The sequence below is a fragment of the Nicotiana tabacum genome, chromosome 22, assembly GCF_000715075.1.
Source record: "Nicotiana tabacum cultivar K326 chromosome 22, ASM71507v2, whole genome shotgun sequence".
Taxonomy (NCBI): Eukaryota; Viridiplantae; Streptophyta; class Magnoliopsida; order Solanales; family Solanaceae; genus Nicotiana; species Nicotiana tabacum.
This window is the reverse complement of record NC_134101.1, coordinates 71,802,449-71,823,163: the sequence shown is the minus strand read 5'-3', so window position 1 is coordinate 71,823,163 and position 20,715 is coordinate 71,802,449. Positions and strand designations below refer to the sequence as shown.

The 20,715-nt window shown below is 42.1% G+C and overlaps 1 protein-coding gene across 1 annotated transcript; it reads left to right on the top strand.

Moving 5' to 3' along the window:
• The first annotated feature begins 328 nt into the window (after positions 1–328).
• LOC107795165 (uncharacterized) lies at positions 329–2,110 on the top strand. The gene is made up of 3 exons (XM_016617749.2): positions 329–594; positions 667–1,090; positions 1,199–2,110. The coding sequence occupies exons 1-3, from the start codon at positions 329–331 to the stop codon at positions 2,108–2,110; spliced, it is 1,602 nt and encodes a 533-aa protein (XP_016473235.2).
• The last annotated feature ends 18,605 nt before the right edge of the window (positions 2,111–20,715 follow it).

Sequence of the window (20,715 nt, the reverse complement as noted above, 5' to 3'; positions counted from 1 at the left end):
TTGCAAGGTAGAAATCGTTGATGAAAAAGGAGTTCTTTTCTTTCAAATTGCCGCTGTGATTTTTGGATTTGGACTGCGTCAATCCTATTTCAACTCATCTTCTCGACAATCTCCGTCTGTCTCTTCATTTTTGTCAAGGCCGTCCCTTTCCGGTAGCGAACAATGCTTTTGGTAACATCGTCTCTTCTCACTAGCTACTTGTTAGCTTGTTAATGTTGTTCTCTGTTATGCATGTACAATTTTTTGTTTTAGAAACTTCAATTTCTGAACCCACTATTGTTAGTAGTCTTGTCCAGTTTTCTTTTTGTTGCTTTGGTTGATTGTCAATATGACAAATAATTCTGAGACTCCAGTCGAGAGTGTAGGAACTTCATCTCGTACTGTTTTTCATCCGGATGATTACACTCATCCATGTCACCCACTTTATGTTCATCCCTCAGATGTTTTGGGTGCTTCTCTAGTTTCTGTTCCTTTTGATGGTTCTGGTTATTCTAGCTGGCGTAGGACTATCTTAGTAGCTTTGTCCGTTCGTAATAAATTTGATTTCATCAATGGTTCATCTGTCAATCCACCTGCTGAGTCCCCTTTGGCAAGGTAATGGCAGAGATGCAATGATTTAGTCATCTCATGGTTGGCAAACTCCCTTACTAAAGAAATATCTCGTAGTGTTGAGTATTCTGAGTTAGCCAAGGACATTTGGAGTGAACTTGAGGAGAGATATGGAAAGGCTGATGGAGCTAGGTTATTTGAACTTAAGAAGGAGCTGGCACACATATCTCAAGGTTCACTAGACATAGCATCTTACTTCAATACCATAAAACAACTTTGGGATGATATATCTTCCATTTCTGTCAACCATTTGTCTGTTTGTACATGTGGGGGTAACAATAAAGTTGAGGAAGAACAAAGAGTTTATCAGTTCTTGATAGGTCTTAATGATACTTATCTTCAAGTAAGGAGCAATATAATCATGATGAAGCCCTTGCCCTCAATGAACACTGTGTACAACATTCTTTTGGCTGATGAGAAACAGAGACAAGTTTCCTCTGCATCTCATTTCAGCAACAATTCTGCCTCCTTTAATGCTGGGGTTTTCAAATAGAGTTTCCCATCCAAGGTAAATTTTCACTCTCCCAGACCACAAAATCCTCATTCAAGGTTTAATTCAGAGTCTCAAAAGTCCTCCTTAATATGCAAGTATTGCAAGAAACAAGGGCATGCTATTGACAAGTGCTACAAATTGCATGGCTTCCCTCCCAATTTCAAGTTCACTAAAGGGCCTGGTCCTAGAAAAGCAGCTGCACATGTTGTGGTTGATCACTCTGGTGATGTTGGGATTCATAGTAGCACTGTTGGACAGAATGTTGGACAACCTGATTCTTCCCAAGCCTCTGCAATCCCTGGTTTAACTAAAGATCAGTACTCTCAACTCATGATGTTTCTGCAACAGTCTCATATTTCCACTACATCTTCTCCTCCTACACTCATGGCATCTGCTAATTTTGCTGGTATACTTCTGCCTAAGAATAGTTCAGTTAGAACTTGCCTGCTTACTAAAATAGACAATGTTATTTGGATTATAGATTCTGGAGCCTCGGATCACATGACATCTGATAAATCTCTTCTTTTCTACATAGAAACACTATATGTTCCTTACCTAGTGTCTCTTCCAAATGGTTACAAAGTTAAAGTTCATAATGTAGGTTCTTTGGCTTTATTTCCTGATCTCATTCTTCATAATGTGCTTTACATTCCTAGTTTTAAATTCAATCTCATTTCTGTGTACAAACTTGTTGCTAAACCTGGTCACATGATTCAGTTTATCAACACTGGCTGTACTTTTCAGGGCCCTTCTCTGAATAAGCCAGTGGTACTTGGTAGACCTGACAGCGGACTGCACAAGCTGTTTCAACTCCCAATGGTTTCAAATTCTTTATTTTCTAATTCATCTTTACCTTCTGTTTCTCCTAGTAATGATCCAACTGTTGTTCTTTCTAATAACTGTTCTGGTGTTCCTGGTAGTAGTACAAGTTTATCTCTTAGTTCTGCTGAGGTGTCTGATGATGTACATATGAATAAAGTGAATAAAGATGATGTTATTTGGCACTAGAGACTAGGGCATCTATCTTTTTCTAAAATGAAGCATGTATTTGATCTTGGAACCAAATTGCCATCTAAACAGTCTTTCATTTGTCCCATTTGTCCCTTGGCTAAACAAACTAGGTTACCTTTCCCTGATAGTTCTATATAGTCAACCAAACATTTCCAATTAACTTCATATTGATACCTGGGGACCTTATCATACCACTACATATTTTGGTTCCAAATATGTTTTAACCATTGTTGATGATCATACTAGATCTACTTGGACTCATCTTTTAGGAGCAAAGAGCAATGCTTTTGACATTCTAAAGGCTTTTATTGCCATGGTAGAAACTCAATTCCAAACTAAAGTCCAAACTGTTATGAGTGATAATGCTCTAAAGTTAGGGTCCAGCTTGCCTGTTTGTCAATTTTTTTCTGAAAAAGGTATTGTACATCAGACTTCTTGCCCTCATACCCTTCAGCAGAATGGGGTGGTGGAAAAAAAACACAGACATCTACTTGAGACTACCAGGTCACTACTATTTCAGTCTCACCTTCCCCTTAAATTCTGGGGAGACTGTATTCTCACTGCCACTTATTTGCTAAACAGATTTCCATCCCCTTTACTAAATCACAAAAGCCCTTATAAGTTATTCTATGAAAAATTGCCTGTTTATACTCATCTTAGAGCTTTTGGTTGTCTTTGCTATTCCACTATTCCCAAGCATCTTAGAGACAAATTTCAACCAATAGTTGTGCCTTGTGTGTTTGTGGGTTATCCCTTTGCTAAGAAAGGATACAAGTTATATAATCTGGAGACTCACTCCTGTTTTGTGTCCAGAGATGTTTTCTTTCATGAACATATTTTTCCATTTCTTCAATCATCCACAAATTCCTCCAATTTATGTCCCTTTCTTTTTTCTATATGTTTTGATGATTCCCTTTCTACTGCTACTTCTTTTCCTTATGTTTCTCCTACTTCTACTTCTTCCACTCCTATTCCTACTACTCCTGCCTCTTTTCCTCCTGCCCCCTCATCTAATTCTCCTCCTCCACTCTCACAACCTTCTGCATCCATTTCTCCTCCCCTTGTTCCTCTTTTCCCTTCCAATTCTTCTTCTCCTCCCGCTCTCAGGAGGTCTTCTAGAATTCACAAGCAACCTGAATATCTTAAGAGCTATGTCTGTCAGTCAATTGGCTCCACTCCTGAATCCTCCTCTAGTCTAGTTAAGCAACATGTTTCTGAATCTTCTACTTATTCTCAGGCAGCAACTGTCCCTGAATGGCAGGCTGCTATGAGACAGAAATTTGAAGCTTTGGAGACTAATAAATCCTGGGATATAGTTGATTGCCTTGTGGCAAGAAACCAATTGGATGCAAATGGGTTTATAAGGTTAAATACAAAGTTGATGGTTCAATCGAAAGATATAAAGCAAGGTTAGTGGTTAGGGGTGATACCCAAGTTGAAGGAATTGATTTTCATGAGACCTTTTCCCCTGTTGTAAATATGTCCACTATTAAAACTCTTATTACTGTTGCAGTTAAAACAAATTGGCCCCTCTTTCAACTTGATATTAATAATGCTTTCTTACATAGTAATTTGGATGAGGAAGTTTACATGAGACTATCCCCTGGATTGTCTGTTCCTTCTACATCCTCCTCTGCCACACTTCTTTACATGCTGAAAAAATCTCTATATGGGCTGAGACAGGCCTCTAGGCAGTGGTACGCTAAGTTGTCACAAGCTTTACAATCCAGAGGGTATACTCATACTCTCAATGATTATTCTTTGTTTACCAAAGGTTATGGGGACTCTCTTGTTATATTGGCTGTGTATGTAGATGATATTGTACTTACCGGGACTGATTTTGGGAAAGTTTCTCCTTTAAAAGCTTTTCTTCATGATCAATTTAAAATCAAAGATTTGGGTCTTCTTAATTACTTTCTTGGTATTGAGGTGCTATATTCTTCTTCTGGGGTTCTATTGCATCAAAGAAAGTTTATTCATGATCTTTTAAAGGAGTTTCATTGTGATGTCTGCTCTCCTGTTGTTTCTCCTCTTGAGTTGCATGAGAAACTTAAAGCTAAAGTAGGGGATCCTTTGCCTAATCCTGAGGTTTATAGAAGCCTTGTTGGGAAGCTGTATTTTTTAACTCATACTAGGCCTGATTTGTCTTTTGCTGTACAACATTTAAGCTAGTTTATGCAGCATCCCTGTGCTCCTCATATGAAGGCTGCCCTTCATCTATTGAGATATATTAATGGTACTTCACATTATGGTATCTTCTTTAACAATTCCTCAGACATTTCTCTTTAGGTGTTTTATGACAGTGATTAGGGCTCTTGCCCTGATAGTAGAAGATCAGTTATAGGTTTTTGCATTTTGTTGGGTGGTAGTTTGGTGTGCTGAAAATCTAAGAAACAACCTGTGGTATCTCTTTCTTCAGCTGAGGCTGAATATCGTTCATTGAGCAAAGCTGTTGCTGAAGTTACATGGCTGTCCAGACTGTTGGTTGATTTTTGTCTTCCTATTTATTCTTCCATTCTTGTTTTCTGTGATAACCAGATTGCGTTGGACATAGCAAAAAATCTAGTATTCTATGAACAGACCAAGCATATTGAGTTCGACTGTCACTTTGTCCGGAGCAAGCTCGCAGATGGGCTGATCAGCTTACTTCATACCTCAAGTGCTTCTCAAGTGGCTGGCATCTTCAAGTATTTATTTAGTTTTATGTGCTCATGGTAAATTACATGTACATTTCTACTATAAGCTAATTGGTAACCTGTTAAAATGTTGGGATTCATAGCTTAGAAGATAGCTTAGGAACTGATATTAGTTAGTATGTGTGGCAGTCCAACTGTATTTAGTATTTGGGCATCCAGTTCAAATCTTGTATTTATTGTATTTGGGCTTCCGAATCCTATATATATAGAGGCCCAACTTCTGAGAACAATACATAGAAAAATAGAATCATTTTGTACAGCTTTTGGAAAATATAGAAAAAGTCAGATATTTCTTTTTCTCTCTTCTCTTAGAACCCTAATTGGATGTTTCTCATTTTCCTTCGATCTCTGAATCTAATAGTAGAAAACTTTAAAAATCAGTTTATGCCAATTCTACATCTGAAAAAACTTACCTGAAGATATAAGATAAAATATTGGAGAGGGATGAACAGGAAACCTACGTTCCGATGAAAATGAAAGAGAGAGAGAAGAGTCTACTCCAAAAGTGAAAAGAAGTTCTAGAACTATACGAAGGATTATATACATTTTATGCAATAAGAAACTGAATATACAGAAAAAATAAAATAATGAGTGGGCCTATGGGCCATCCCACTAAGGTGGATCACCAACATTTGAAGAAGCATATGACTTGGGCAGGTCAGATTGAGAATCATGACCGCTAAGTGTAATACATCCCTTGTTCAATCGCTCTAACTTCTCAGATATTCAGTGGCATCTTAATCCATAATTCTACAGTTAACATGATAAAAAGTTTAACCAGTTGGCTCAGCAGAATTAGATATTAACCTCCATTACGCGAATGCGATAACTGGACCCGGATACCTTCTTATGGTCTGGCTTAGACTTCTGGCGATCTAAGTCCTGTGTACTTACAGTTACTGGGTGAAAATTTTCGCTTTAAGTATTTTCCATTATATTTTGCCTTAGGCAACGAGAGAATAATCTTATTTGTGCTATATCTCTTGCGGCTTGGCAATTAAAAAGAGTATATAACATTGTGTCACGTGGTGCCGGTTTCGCCGTCCTCATAATGCTCCAAGCAAGTGCAAAATTGCTATTGGTCAGGGAATAGGTCAAAATCCGCCCTAAAATATTTTGGGACGATATAGCATTAAGGAAAAGGGTTAGTCGAGGTCGACCAGAAAGCAGCGAGGTTCGTGATCGAGATATCAATAATGGTCGAGATCGAGCACCATTAGCAAAGATGTAACGGTTAATTTTCAAAATGGGATATTAAAGAGAATATTCTAGTGAATGTTCTCTGCACTTGTACTATTACGGTATGTTAAGAGTATGTCTCATATATATAGGAAAAGAGATACTGATGTAGGGCATGTAATATTCAATTGGAAGAACACACTTTGATAAAAAGATTCTTTATCTCTTACCAAGAGACAAACAATACCTTTTTATCAAGATTTTTGTCCACATTATTTCATACTTCTCACCAGATCCGAGAATAATTTGAAAATTCAAGGATTGGTCTGTCATTCATCATTGTCAGAATGAATAATATCCATCTTCTCCTTTATTGGGTGAATCTTTTCTTTATTTACCCAAATCCCATTTGTTATTGTTCATAGTTATTTATTGTTCATTTATTATTCACGCTATTTGAGATGATTGTCACACACTATTATTCTTCTTCTACCATATCTGTTCAACATTAATCACGCTTTTATAACTCGCATCTAGAAATATTATTGTTAATTAGGTTTAACCCTTTAATACATAGATTTAATTATTTGAACCAATGATCACTCTTCTCAATCAAACAATTTGGCGCCTTTTGTGGGGATTTCCTAGTTAAATTTTTAGTTTCTTCTAGATCTATCACTGACGCGAATCCCGAACGCAAAAAAAATACAAAAAACAAGACAAGATCTCTTTTCCTTGTGTGCACAAATCCCAACATGGCAGGTAACATGGAAGAAAGGGTGAGGATAATCAACGACCTCCCAACTAACCTCATGAACATCATCAACGAAAGTTGTGAAACAACAGACGAAGGCGTAACGCCCAATGCCTCCCCTAGGCGAGATGGTTCACTGCCCCCTCATAGCAGCATCACAAAATTCCTCGGTAAGGGAGCCTTCACATCTGTGGGGGAAGAGATGCCCACGGTTGTAAAAAAGCTCCTCGAAACATGGCTAACCGATGCGCTAACTGGCGTCCTCAACAAGTCCGCCCGAGATGCAGCTGTAGAAAATGCAAGGATTCACACTGTACAACAGGCGGACGAACAGTGTAACCAACTCCCTCCACCTCCAACGATAGGAATTACTCAAAACGTCAATGATAATGCAGGTGATAACGCCCTTGCAACCATCTTGAAAAGAATAGAGGAAATGGAGAACGAGAACAAGGTACTCCGAGAACAAATGAAAGAACACCAGGAAAGGGTCGATAAAATACCGGGCCCCCCCTAACTATTGCCGAAGAGAGACGCCGGCTGATTCGTCGAGTAGCCATACCGTGATGATGCAGCCCCGCATGCCATACCAAAAACCTTCAAAATGCCGCCCTACCTAAAAGTATATGATGGCATGACTGACCCTGAAGATCATGTGACTCACTACGTCTCTGCCGTAAAGGGCAATGATCTCGCCAAAGAACAAGTATCCTCCATTTTGTTGAAGAAATTTGGTGAAACTCTAATAGGAGGAGCATTGACATGGTATTCACTACTACCTACGCGCTCCATTGAAACTTTCGAAGAGATGGCCGACAAGTTTGTAACGGCCCATGATGGGGCCAAGAAAGTCGAGGCAAGAGTGAATGACATATTTGCTATTAAGCAGTCTCCGGGAGAGGGACTGAGGGACTTCCTCGCCCATTTCAACCGAGTAAGGATTACCCTGCTGAATGTGTTAGAAGGGATGACAGTCGTAACATTCCAGAACGAGCTGAGCAGGGACGGTTTGAGGGAGACTAGAAAGCTATTGAGTCGACTGATGAAGTATCCCCCAACCACTTGGGATGAAACACACAACGCGTATTGTGCCGAGGTCCGAGCATATGAGGACGACCTCAATGGACCAACTCATCGACTGACCTCAGTAAAGGACGAATCCAGAAAAGATCCAAGAAATGATACCAGAAGGGACCTCACAGCTCCATGGCCCAATAGGGAACTACATCAACCATACGTCACAGCGGTCATTGCGTTCTCCTCCCGCCACGAAGAAGGCCCACGCAGATCAAGGACTCACCGGAATAAAAGAGGTATGCCTCCTTTATTATCAGCTCACAACTTTTGTGTGTCACCTACAGAAATAGTCTATGCCTTGGAGAAGCTCGGACCAAAGGTGAAGTGGTCATAAAAGATGAGGTCAGACCCGAGTACCAGAAAATCGGACGCCCTTTGCGAGTTCCATCAAGAACGAGGGCACAAAATCAAAGATTGCATCGCCCTAAGGCAGGAGGTCGTAAACATGTTACGACAGGGGCACCTCAAAGAGTTGCTGAGCGACCGGGGAAGGACCAACTTTGCCGGAGGACGCGAACAACATCAAGGACTGCCGAAAATGCCCTCACCAACCCGCACCGTCCTCAAGATCATCGGTGGTGGTGAAGATACTTCCATCAACAATGTAAAGTTCACCACTACCCACAAGTTCAAATGGTCTACCACCCACAAACGGTACGACGAACTCGAAGAAAGTGTCATCTTCGATAAGTCAGATACCAACTATTTGGTTTTCCCTCACTATAACGCCTTTGTTATTACTTTACGAATTTTAGATACCGATGTGAGACGCATTATGGTAGAGACGGGAGTGGCGCGTGCATTATCCATCATCGAGTACTTGCACAAATGAAACTCAAAGATAAAATAGTGCCGCGTTGCATCACGCTAACTGGTTTTAACAATGCAGTCGAGCGAACATAAAAAAAAAACACACTCCTCGTTCTGGCAGGTGGCGTCACTTTGGAGACCACGTTCCATATCATGGACCAAGACACAGCGTACAATGCCATAATAGGGCGACCATGGATACACACCATGAGGGCCATCCCCTCCATCTTATACCAGGTCATCAAATTCCTGACTCCCTAAGGGATATTCGGCATACGAGGGGAATAACGCACATCCCGAGAATGCTATTGCATCGCCCTAGACTGAACGGTCACTCAAAAAGCGAAGGACAAATAAAAATAGGCATAACAATCAACTAGGTCAAGGTAGATATGTGATGATAGCGAAGACGTCATCAGAGACCCCGATATGGTCGAAGCTGCGGAATAGACCATAGAAGACCTCGACCCCGTTCAATTAGACACCAATGATCACAGGAAGAAAGCTTACATCGGCTATAATGAAATCCTCATAGAAGAAGAAGATCAGGAGAAAACCATATTCATGACCCATCAGGGGACGTACTGCTACAGGGTCATGCCCTTTTGGTTGAAAAATGCAGGGGCAACTTACCAAAGGTTGGTGACGAGGATGTTGAAAGCCCAACTCGGCAAAATGATGGAAGTCTATATACACGACATGATAATCAAGTCCAAAAGGAAAAAAATATCATATAGACCATCTGAGAGAGACCTTCGACATACTCAGACGATACGGAATGAAACTGAACCTCGAAAAATATGCGTTCGATGTGGCCTCAAGAATATTTATGGGTTTCCTGGTATCATAGAAAGGAATCGAGGTCAATCCTGATGAAATCAAAGCCATTTAGGGATACCAGAACACTTGACCACTAAAAAACAGGTTCAAACGTTGACAAGCCGTATCGCCGCCCTTTCAAGATTCATCTCACGATCATCAGACAGGTGTCACAGATTCTTTGGTGTACTCAAGAAGGATAACATCCTCCAATGGACTTCTGAGTGCGTCCAGGCCCTAAAGGAGTTGAAATCATACTTGTCATCACCACCACTTCTTTCAAAGTTGGAGCCAGGGGAACGTCTCCTGCAAATCTCGAAACACGTCTAGCTGGGCCTCGACATGAATCCACTCCTCGTACAACTCTCAAGGAATATTAGGAAAGTCCGAGGTATGGGAAGAAGACGGTTGCACCAGTAATTAGGCCTTCTTGGCCTCAAGAGCAGCAACTCGGTCATAAAGGTCAGAAGTATATTTCTCCAACTCTCCGACCCTCTCATCAAGCCGCTCTTCTTTTAGCCTTGCCATTTCCAAGTCGTTCTCCTGCTCAGAACGAAGAGTCGGGATCACCACCTCAAGGGCCTACGTCTTCCTCGAAGCCTCTGACCGAGTGGACTCTGCCCTATCAAGCTCGTTCTGTTTCTCTGTGATCTCGCCATGAAGAACCTCCATCTGCAAGTGACACTCCTCTAATTACATGCACAACTCGACCACCTACGTCTGGAGGTTGCCGTATTGGACCTCCACGGCCCTGATAACCTTGAGCTCTTCTTCCTTATTTCTCAACATCCCCTCAAGGACATTGCATTTCTCAATGACCTTCACCAGCTCGTCATCCTTTTGCTTCAGCTCGTCCCGAAGGGCCTGCAAATTGTCGTCCTTGCCAAACCGCCTGCGGATCTCCCGGTACTTGCCGTGGTACTCGAGGTATTGGCGTATCAGTTTCTTGAATATAGCCTTACGCCTCTCCTCCCTTCGGGCACTTTCAATTTCCAAGATCACGGTTTGCAGTCACAAAAAGAAAGAGAATCAAAAATAAGAACGCTTACGCTGACAAGAGCAAAGCACTAAAACAAAGCCCAAAACTTTGAATATAACAGATAGGGAAATAGAAGCCTTGAAAAATTTATCTTGAGAGTGAGGACGGCTATGATCCTCGATAAGGTAACATTATCCAACACCTTGAGGGTTTCACCCTCTACGTCGGAGCAAAGGGGACCAAGGGCAGAGACCACATTTTCTGTGTTCTTCAACAAATCACGATCCATGGGTATCGTGATGGTCCTCGTAGACCCCTCCAACCTCACCTTGAGCTAAGTAAAACCTTCTTCCATCATCCTCAGCTATACATCGTCAAGGTCTGAGCCTGTCTCATAGCCATTCTCGGAAATGCCTTTACCTCTCTCATCAGTTAGCGAAGAAGCATCCTCAGCTGGTCGCGAGGTCGATGGCCCCTCTTGTCGCGAAATATCGGAAATCCTAGCAGCCGGCCCTTCGACTTCCATTGTTGCAGAAGTAAGAGATACACTCTCTATGTCTTCTGCCGATCTCAAAACCTCAGATGCCAGCTCGACGTCTCTTTCAAGAATTATGGTCGCCATCTCACGGAAAGTAAAATCATCCATCACATAATCCATGGCCCGGGCGGCCCCATCGCCAACGTCCACTGACCTTCTCTTACAGGGCACCAAATCCCCATCACTTGGTGATAATTCCTCCTCCTAGACCATGAGATGATACAAAGGGGAATCCGGAGGCCCCGTCGTCGGAATATCCACAAATGGAGAAGAGATTGATGCTGAAGTAGCAATAACTGGAACCGAAGAGCGAGCAGACCTAGCCGTGGTGGTAGACATAGCAGAAACCAAAGAGCGAGCAGATCTTGCCATGGTCGTAGAGGGGGAAGACGCCGAAGAGGAAGCATTTTTCCTCTTACGGAATATAGGTGGGGGAGCTCTCGGCCTCCTCGAATGACCTCGGGCTGGAATTAAAAGAAGCGCAAAAGAAAAAAGGGTTAGCCAACGTAAACTATAAAATGGTAAGCGACTAAGAGTCCAAAATGAAGAGACTCACCGGTTAAGGAGGGAGCAGGACCAAACTTCCTAAAACAACCCGGCCACTCGCGAATTCCTGCGATGTGAGGGAGGAGCCGGCTGATCCAATCGGAAATGTCTCTGACCAAAAGAGGGGGCATAATCTTGGCTGCATAAGAGATAAGCAAGAGATCAGCACTCACGACTAAGCACGCAAATCAAATCCATCGACGAAGAGAAGTTAGACACTTACGAGTATAATTCCAAGTTTTGGGGAAGCCATCTACGTTGGCCACCACGTCCTCGGTTCTAACAAAGAAAAAGTTGTGCCAGAACTACAAGGTCGCCTTATCATCCATCTTCACCACCAGGCACTTGCCCCCTCATTGGCGAAGGTTTAACATTGTCCACTATAGAAACTAGGGGCAAAGAGATGCATCAAATGTCGAAGCGTGATCTCGACCCTAGCCAATTTCGCAAACTTAGTAAACATCCTAATGAGCTTATATATATATGGCACGAGCTGAGCCGGGCAAACACCATAGAAATGGTAGAACTCCTTAGTCAAGGGGAGAAGGGGAAGAGTGTAGCCAACATGAAAGGGGTAGGCGTAGAACGCACAATACCCAGGGCGGCGGACTTGTACCACATCTTGCCCTGCAGGGGCCAACTCGATGTGAGCGGGAATGTCAAATTTAGCCCTAAGCTCTAATAAATCGGCCTCTTTCATCGCCGACTCAGAGATCTCGGGCTCAGCCTCAGGCGCCTTTGTAAATTCAGACCTGACTTTCTCACCATGAGGAATTATCTCCTCCACCGTGGGAAAATTATCACCCTCCACGGCAACAGAGATGCCCTCCGCGTGAGAAGGAAAAACCATCGACAGGGGAACCGGGTTATTTCCCTCACTGGGACCAGAAGATACTTTAACCATAGTTCTGAAGAAAGAGAGGGTATTCAAGTAATGAAAAGTTAAACACAAAGAGGATCGCTAGAGCAAGAAAGGAAGATACACAACAATAGAATAGGAAGAAGAAGGAACAAGGTTTCTATAAGGGAAATCTGTAAAACACGAGTGTGTGCCCTCACATCCCTATTTATAAGAATTCGAGCATCGAAACCAAGAAACTATGCCATCATTACCTAGCACTAGGTTTGTGCATTTGGATCGGATATCTGAAAATCCGGACCGATCCATTCTATTCGGTTTTTTGGATTTCGAATTTCGTATTGGATATGGTTTAGGTTTTTTAAAAGTTCGGATATTCGAATTGGATTCGGATTGGTATAATTTTATTTAATTCGATCCGAAATCCAAATTATATAGACATGTATAAATATTAGACTTTCATTTTAGGGTTAAGTCCTCTCATTTTATTCGCCTCTCTTTATACTCTTCTTTTCTTTGTTTATATCGAAGTCTCTCCCTCTCTAACCTCTCTTCAGATTGCTCTGTCCAGTTCTCTTAAGTCTTACTTTTGTGTCTCTTATTCTTAGTTTCTCCTTCCTATTGATGAACAATGACGCCTCTCCCTTATTAGACATTTATTTGGAATTTCAATTTATTTTATTTTGCTATGAAACTTTTATTTTGTCTACTGCTATGAAAGACATCTGCTGCCTTTCAATTTAATAGAATGGTGAATAGCAATAGCTTGAAAGAGTGTAGTAGCCGATAAGATAGGTAGTTGCCTTAATAAGGCATACAATCTGATCCGAAAATCCGAAATATTTACCCGATCCAAACTTTAAAATCCGATCCAATCCAATTTAATTCGGATTGGATTCAGATTGCATTTTATAAAATCCAAAATCCGGATTTACAATTTGAAATATGCTAAATCCGATCCAATCCGACCGATGCACAGCCCTACCTAGCATAGGAATCGAAGTGGCAGATTCATTCAATAGACGCACACTAAACGACGCAAAGCATCGGGAAAATGCACCATAATGACGCATGATGTCATGACGTCACTTTGATCCAGAAACGACGTAACCCCAAAGTTGCGGCTCACTAAAGGCCACATCGCCATCTCGTCCAATCTCCTCGACCACGACAAATAGAATCCGCTCATCAAGGTCATCTGAGGCCGACCTCAATAAGCGGAGGGACTAACTGTATAGGTCAAAATCTGCCCTAGAATATTTAAGGCGATATAACATTAAGAAAAGGGTTAGTCAAGGTCGACGGACTCTCGTCACTTCGTGCGTACGTAACCCTCACAAATAACAACACATATTAATTAAGTTCACCTATGATGTAGATTCCTTCTTACAAGGTTAGAAAAGAGACTTACCTCACTCCGAAATTCCATAACCGACTCCCAAGCCCTTCCAACAACTAAAATCGATGCCCAACACTCAAAAACTAGTCAATAAATGTGCAAACCCATAATTATATACTATAATACTCATTATAATTCAATTTACAACAATTCCTAACTTCGCTTGAAAAGTCGATAAAAATTACCCTCGGGCCCACGTGCCCGGATTCTGAAAATTTTCGAAGATAAACTTTACCCATGACACCACGAACTCAAATATATAATTTATTTTAAACTCCATGTCTAATTTCGTGGTCAAAATCCAAAATATCAATTTCTAGATTTTCTACAAAAATCCCAAATTTTTACAAATTTTCAAGTCTAAATCCATATATAATCCAAGTATTTAACTTGAAATAGGTGGGAATCACTCACCTTGACATAGATGATGAAAAATCTCCCCTTGAAGCTCTCCAAAAATCGCCCAACCAAGTGAAAAATGAGAGAAGAAGAGCCAAATCCCGCTCTTTAAAACAATCTGCCTAGCGACCTATCGCACCTGTAGTCCCTTGACCATTTCTGCGGTTCCGCAGGTGCAGCCACCTTACCGCTTCTGTGCTCCTCCTTCATACTCCTCAACTCCGCATCTGCGGCCCCCATCCGCTTCTACGCCTTTGCTCCTGCGGCTCCACGTGCACATGTGCGGTCCCGCTTCTGCGGAACTCGATCGCATCTCGGTCCCAGCATTCCCCAGCATAAGCTGCTTCTGCGACCCTCATGGCTGCTTCTGCGGCTCCGCACCTGCGGTCCTAACCTCGCAGGTGCGGTTACACAAGAAGACAACAACCCTCAGCCCTTCTTCCAAATCCCAACTCGATCTATTTACCATCCGGATTCAACCCGAGGCCCTCGGGACCTCAACCAATTATACCAACACTACCCAAACACATTACGAACTCAGTCAAGCCTTCAAATCACATCAAGCAACATCGAAACTACGAATCACCTCCAATCCAAACCTAATGAACTTTGAAGCTTCAAACTTCTACCTTCGATGCCGAAACCTATCAAATCACGTCCGATTGACCTCAAATTTTGCGCACAAGTCCTAATTGACATTACGGACCTACTCCAACTTCCAGAACCGGAATCCGGCCCTAATATCAAAAAGTCTACTCCCGGTCAAACTTCTTAAAATTATCCAAATTTTCAACTTTTGCCCAAATAACCCCAAAATGACCTACGGACCTCCAAATCCATATCCGGATGCGCTCCAATACTAGAATCACCATACGGAGCTATTCCCAGACTCAGAATCCCAAACGAAAATCGATAATATTGAAATACACCTCAACCCAATTTTCATGAAATTCTTCCAAGATGCCAACCTCCACAATAGGCGCCGAAATGCTCTCGGGTTATCCAAAATCCGATCCGGACCTATGCCCAAGTCCAAAATTATCATACGAACCTGTTGGAGCCTTCAAATCCCAATTTCGAGGTCGTTTACTCAAAAATCATACTTTTGTCAATTCTTCCAACTTAAAGCTTCCGAAGTTAGAATTTTCTTCCCAAACTAACTCCGAACTTCCCGAAATTCAATTCCGACCATATGCACAATTCATAATACTTGAAGTGAAGCTGCTCAGGGTCTCAAACCGCTGAATGATGTGTTAGAGCTCAAAACGATTGGTCGGGTTGTTACATTCTCTCCCACTTAAACATACGTTCATCCTCGAACATGCTAAGAACTGCTCTGGAGATGTCCGAAATCATTGTTTAACACCTCGTGCACCTACCCGTGCTACCACAACTCAGTTGAGCATATTAGCTCGAGCAATCTGAAGATTTTCCCCTTTATTTAGGAAAATAAGCCTTAAAGCCAAATTCCAACATCCGAGATTCTCTACTAGGCCTGCTTCCAACATACGAACACCATTTCAATCACTACTCGATGTACCAATACATGATTGTATACTCTCACTGAATTCATACCATGCATCGTGTAACTCACATGACCATAATAATATCCTCTGACAATTTTAGTCAAAATCCCACGAATTTGATGCCCACATGCACCTCACGAAGCATATAAGTCCCATTTCAACTCTCGCAATACCGCCACAACAGAAAGGATGTGTAGAAATTCATAACCAATTTCTGAGTCGAAAAATCATTGAGTCCCTCCTCCTGACAAGGATCATTACCTCATTCTGGACTGAATAACAGTATTTACTCTTTAATATGCTTTATATAAATCAGATCGCACTGATCCCAGGTCCAAAAATCTCGTCTCACCCAGTACAAGCTGCTCAGGCAATAAGCCACCTCAAACACTGCCAAAAATCTCGTATGATGCCACAATGTGCCAACAAGCTACAGACTCGAAGGCGATACATAAGGAAAAATGAACTCTGGAAAGAACTACTCAACCCACTTAACTAATTAAACAACTGAAAGGATGTTATGAACCTTTCTCAGGGAATGAGAAGCAAAACACGCAATAACAATAGATATGGGAAACTGTACTCAATAACACACTGTAGCGGCGTGCAACTTGACCCACACATGACACCGTTGTGGCGTGAAACCCGATCCAACCATGATACCCGTGGCAGCGTGCCACCCGGTCCAAACAACATATCTGTGGCGGCGTGCCACCCGATCCAAACAACATATGCATGTGGCGGCGTGCCACCCGATCCACACATGGCAATAAATAGGGAAGTACCCATCAAGCCAAAATGCTTATACCTACGAAATACCCGAATATCAACCATAAGCACGCCAAGTGCATAATACAAATCCTGGGGAGACGGGTAGCGCCATAAGCTACAAAACTCAAGCACGACTAAGGTGCGATAGATGACCTACATCTTGAGAGCCATCCTGCTCATATAACACCACAAACTATACGGGATCTCAATACGAGTGTGAATAATCAAACTGCCTCACAACCCACATAGCACAATAGAGACTAGACGGAAGGGCTGACAACAAAAATAACATCCAAGGCCCGAAGACCCCTCCGAAAATAGGGCTATGCTGAAATGAACACATCCGACCTGATATAAAGCCCACATTCACATTTAGATCCATCCACAGACCTCAAGTCGATTCTGATCGTACCGCACTGGGATAATAACCTTTCAAGGATCCACAACAACCCTTTTTCCCATGACACATAAGAACAACCGTCAAATCCGGAACAAACTTCCACAATTCACAACCAACTGAATAGAGCGCCTTTTTATGCCTAAACTCTCACATTAGCGATAGTACCAAATCTCCGTACTGGGTTTCAAATCTTTAATCAATCAACTGACTACATGTCACACTTATACAATCTTCCCGTGGGATACGCTCCCATGACTTTCAACAACAGGTAACAAGTATGAACCTCCATACTGCCGGCCACCTTAAATGCTGTAAAGCAAATCAAGAATCTGCAACTCAGTACACAGAGCCTCTTACACAGGACACCGATCTCAGGTGACACTAAAGACAATACCAGCTTACTCTAAACATCTGAATTCTTCCCTGCTCATCCTAGCTCGTGACATTCTTGTCAACACCAAACTGCAACCTTGATCCTCAGCATCCAATTCCCATGCTACTCTCTGCACCTAATCATGCCAATGCGCAAGAGAATTTCATCATAACTCCTGAACCACTAATAGAATACACACTTCATCATATAGGAACCTCTCAGTTGACTCATTTCGGGAGAACCATTGCAACACGTGATAGAATTCTCATAACCGTAGAAAATACGACCCCAAGTAGTGGTCTAATCCACCATGTCCCTTTCGGGATCCATTTTCACACAACAGGCCATATGAATCGAATACCTCCCAAATCAACCAAGTTGTGGTGGCGCTCAAGCCCAAGTGTACAACCACAAACCACATGTAAAACATCATGCTGGAGAAACTGGTCAGTGCCATAACCGTGCTGATTTGACCATTACCAACCGAGCCACTTCTTCTAATTTACTTCGGACTTGCCTTCGGAATAATAATAGCTCCATTCAAAACATCATGAACCCAAATCTGCCCTCATCCTGAGTGACCTTATTTCACGAGACCACGTTGTCTCCAAAACCCATGAACCATCTCATACCCTCCTCATACGCATATTCGCACCTTCAACTGGTATACCCATTCTGAAAATCCCTCTATGAATCCGAAGTTATTTTCTCCCATTCCTCCAATTCCGCACCGCAGACCGAAGATAACGTAGAACACTCCAATCCACTTTTCATAATCCACTGCAAAAGCTCGATACTTAACCATACTACTGGTTCGAAATCCTTAGTCACCGCATTGTTGAGAGTCACCCACTCTGACTTGTTCCCGAATATAATCAAACTCCAAGGCCCTGCTGGCACATAAACACCCTCTCAAAGAATTAACCGGCCGTATTCCTTTCCTTGTACACCACATCTACACGAAGCATAAACTCTAAGTCTTCCCAAAACCCGAACATGAACCGATAAAATATAAAATGCATTCCTCAAATCCTTTGCTCGAATTGCCATTGATGTTTTCTTTCCTTAGTCGTAATGACCTATCAATATGCTGCTAATCAGAAACCTCATAAGTAGATAACCATACAATCCAATCGTAGGCAGTGGGGCTCTCCCACTTAAGCTTGAAGCTACCATTACATGACTCGGGAACTTACCAAGATTCCTTCTTCCTTACTGATATGACCTTGCGCAATCGACCCGCCAAATTCCTCGAAATCTTCATGTTACCCATTTCATGAATGCGTTGAGTCACTAGCCACATTTACATATTTGACCTCTTACCGGATAGCTGGTAAAATTCTTCGTAGAAGCTTCATCAACTCCACGCAACAGTTAACCTACTCACCAGAAATAACCCACCTGTGGAAATTCCATGCCGACATCTTCCAACAACGCTGCACCGAGTACAATTACCACGAAACCAATAAACCATCATGAGCCTGTGCTCATTCACCAGATGTACAAGCCCGTTCACTCCCCATTGACATCAACTAAACGTGCAATGATACATTCCAATCCAAAGTCATGTTGTATCCTTTTTCATATCATGCAACTCCTTTCCGTCGTATCCAACCCTTCTCCGTATAGCAGCCAATATTCCAAATTAAATTTGTAGACTTAGTCACTGTCCACCATGAGTTCCAAATAACTCAAAACATTCCTCAACGCGTGTAGCTATCCTACCACAGAACCCATCTGCTACTCTGCCACTCTCCCACTTTGGTCAAACCATCTCTTTAAGCAACTACCCGACTTCTATTTCTCACACTTGGCCTTATAGGAATTTAGCCACCGCAAGACACCTCCCACGTGTCCTTCATCATCCTTCGCTGCCCCGTTATTGCCTTAACTCAATATCTAACTTTGTAGCACTTGAACCAATAGATTGCTACCAACTTTAAACCTTTCCGAAGATCATCTTCCTTGAGCCCTCAACACCCGGACCACCGATTAAGTCCTGAACCACCGCACACTGCGATCTCTGACAGCCGCTTCCCCGGTACTGTTTCACACCACCCTGCCTGAAGGAAAATTGATGAAGACCATAACATCGGCGAACTTAACATATTCAATCCAGGGCGACGACACCACATCACAGATGAAAAGTCCACCATGCTCGAAATACCAAGTCTCATTACTCCGTCAACCCAAACCTGAACATTTATAGTCCGATTGCCTTTCCTTCGCCGGAAATAAAATATTGGATCACTAAATCATGCACTGACTAAACCTCCTTCCAATTCATTCACTGCTTCGACGCATAGACAAGCATCCTACCATTACACAAACACGGTGCGATAGCAACGCACGAATCGTCATAACGATCAATGCCCAAACCTCAAAATTTTAGGTAATATTGATACTGAGATGCAATGGTAGAACGGCCTTCCGCGAGGCAACGACAATAGTCCAATCAAATACGCAGGGAGAAACACCCTGCACCACATTTGTAGTACCATTAAAATTCCTCGATTCCCAATTTATAACAAGCGCTTCACGTCGCATAAGACTGAATAGGAAGGGAATGAAGGCATAAGCCTCAAAGGAATCGAATCGCACGATGAGGAATCAAGAAGGGAAGTGCTCCTAACAGTCTTGTAGCCTCTCGAAGATAAGTACAGACGTCTCCATACCGATCCGCAAGACTCTACTAGACTGGCTCATGACTTGTGAGACCTACGTGAACCTAGTTCTCTGATACCATGTTGTCACGACCCAAAATCCATTACAAGTCATGATGGCGCCGGACACCGCTGTCAAGCCAAAAATAAATACTTAATTGGGTTCTCGTTTTAATATTTTTGAAATCATGTTTCCTTCAATTAATTAGTAATAGGTGAAATTTATAGAGTAAATAATGAATATTTTTCATAATTTCAGTACAAGACAACCCATAACTACCCCAAAACCTAGTGTCACAAGTGCATGAGCCTCAACTAGGAATGTAAAATAAAATACAACATCTGTCCGGAATACAAATTTGGATAGGAAAAATAAAAATACTCTGAAGGAGACTCTGTTGGCTGTGGACTCGTAACGTGGAATGCAACTCACCAAATTCCCCGCAATAATCGTGCCTCTGCGCCCATGAGGCCACTAGACATATATGCACCTGCACAAAAACTTGCAGCAAGTGTAGCATGAGTACGTAAATCAACGCCTACCCAGTAAGTATCCCGCCTAACCCCAAAGAAGTAGTGACGAGGGGTCGACTTCGACACTTACTAAGGGCCAACAATATGATAATATAAAATTCTAATTAAGCAGGATATATATAAAAATAAAACTCAGAACAAGAAATAACTGAACAATTCATCATCCTTTTTAAGGACCCAAATCACTTCCTTCATTTAAAATAAATAATCTTGCAAATAATGAATTTATACCAATTATAAAAGGAACTTCCAGTTCTATTATCACACACGAATACCATTG

Excerpts from the sequence above, each read along its gene's own strand:
- LOC107795165 (XM_016617749.2), top strand. The coding sequence starts at position 329 with ATGACAAATAATTCTGAGACTCCAGTCGAGAGTGTAGGAACTTCATCT. Across the intron at positions 595-666 it reads GCTGAGTCCCCTTTGGCAAG|TGTTGAGTATTCTGAGTTAG; the intron begins GTAATGGCAGAG and ends AATATCTCGTAG. Across the intron at positions 1,091-1,198 it reads CTGCCTCCTTTAATGCTGGG|TATTGCAAGAAACAAGGGCA; the intron begins GTTTTCAAATAG and ends TTAATATGCAAG.